Source organism: Dipodomys ordii, unplaced genomic scaffold (assembly GCF_000151885.1).
Source record: "Dipodomys ordii isolate 6190 unplaced genomic scaffold, Dord_2.0 Scaffold24, whole genome shotgun sequence".
Lineage (NCBI taxonomy): Eukaryota > Metazoa > Chordata > Mammalia > Rodentia > Heteromyidae > Dipodomys > Dipodomys ordii.
Genome location: NW_012267240.1, coordinates 8,496,957 through 8,498,570, shown reverse-complemented (window position 1 = coordinate 8,498,570; position 1,614 = coordinate 8,496,957). Strand labels below are relative to the sequence as shown.

Sequence of the window (1,614 nt, the reverse complement as noted above, 5' to 3'; positions counted from 1 at the left end):
CTCTTCTTTCTTGGTTCCTTTATCCACCCCCTACCCCCCCGCACCCCCCTCCCCAACAGTCTGCCTGTTACATTTGAGGCTTTCCAAGCATTTAGCTTTATCAGTTTTCCCCCCATTTTCACTGGGCATCTCCTTCATTCCAAAAGTTTCAATATTACTCATTTTCCTGACAATTTCCACATGTACCCTATTTCTCTCCTAAATTCCAAACGTGAACTTCTAATTGTCTATTGTACACCTGACCTGGGAGTCTTACAAGCCAATGCTTCAGAGTGCTCCCAAGGTGACTTCCTCTGTACCCTCCAGGTATCTTCTAGGTCTTGGCTGCAGTCACCAAAAGGAAGCCACCCTGATCCCCTCAGTAAATGCATTGCTCCCGGCTCTTCTCCAGCTACTCTATCCTCTTACTTCCACAGCACACACCATTCTCTGAAATTATCTTATTGATTTGCCTTTCCACTGCTTGCCCCTGTCTCTCCTCTTGAAGACAAGTTCCACCAAGACAGGCCAGTGACTTGTTCCCTGACGTAAGGCTGGGGGCCTACAAGCCCATTAGGAACCTAGCAAGACAGACGTGTGTGGAATGAACGAACAAATGTGCTCTCTTAAGAAGGAAAGGTCCTGCTGTTGAACTAAGAATCAAGTCACACATTTCAAGCTGAATAGTTCTGTTTGACTAGGAGGTGTTCCTTCCCCAACCTACTCCTTCTAATTCAGTCCATTCATTTTCATAAACAGATTATTTGTGAATTACACTTAGAGCTCTGGAAAGAGAATCTTAATGGCAAATGAGTTCCACCCCCAACACTTACCACCTTCTCACCGGATGGATGCCTGACAAGTCTGCATGACACCACAGTCTTAAGCACCAAGGTCTGACTGGGTTCGGGGGACGCTGAGAGAGGAGTACCCTCTAGCTGCCACCTCAGAGACTTTCAGGGTTAAAGAGGCTCAGGTTTGTCCCTTCCCCACCCATCGTGGCACACGTGGATATTTCACACACATCCTCTCCAATTCATCTCCCTTTACCGAGGGGGCTTAGGACAGTTCTGGGGCGCTAGCTTGTCCCAGTGTCTGGACAGAGAGCTCTGGGCCTAGGCTCAAAGGCTTCCAAGCTCCAGCTCCATCCATCTGCACTGCTCTATGGCCTAGCTGCCTCCGAGAAGCCTCGGGATCTTTTCGGTAAACAAAACTTGAAGCCTGCCCCGAAGGAATCAGGAAGCAGCGCAAATGGGAAGACAGACAGAGGAGCCCGCGGGGGGTCTTCGCAGACCCGCGGGTGGGGAGGGGTCGGATCGGATCGCGGTGGGGCGGGGGCCGCCTGGGCTGGAGGACACCAGCGATCCCCGCCAGCTCCAAGAACAAAGCCACTGGTCTGCTCTCACCGGACCGCGCACACCCGGCACCGCATCTGCGAGGGAGGGTGCCCAGGGGGAGGGTGGGAAGGGGGAGCACCCGGCCGGGCCCCGAAATCGGAGTTTGCATTTACCACGACGCCTCGCCCGTAATCTGGCGCCTCGTCGCTGCTCCGGGCCATGGTTCTCCCGGGGAACGCGGGAAGGACAGTCGCGCGCGGGAAGCCTGCGGTGGGGGATGGGACGTGGGAACGCCGAC

The 1,614-nt window shown here is 54.0% G+C and overlaps 1 protein-coding gene across 2 annotated transcripts in view; it reads right to left on the bottom strand.

The window, feature by feature from the left end:
- The window catches only part of Prtfdc1 (phosphoribosyl transferase domain containing 1), a 79,526-nt gene extending 77,952 nt beyond the window's left edge, over positions 1-1,574 (bottom strand). For both annotated transcript variants that reach the window (XM_013014641.1, XM_013014642.1), the window contains exon 1: positions 1,490-1,574. In XM_013014641.1, coding sequence (XP_012870095.1) covers positions 1,490-1,537 — 48 coding nt within the window. In that variant the 5' untranslated portion in view covers positions 1,538-1,574. The remainder of the gene's footprint in view (positions 1-1,489) is intronic.
- Positions 1,575-1,614: the final 40 nt, after the last annotated feature.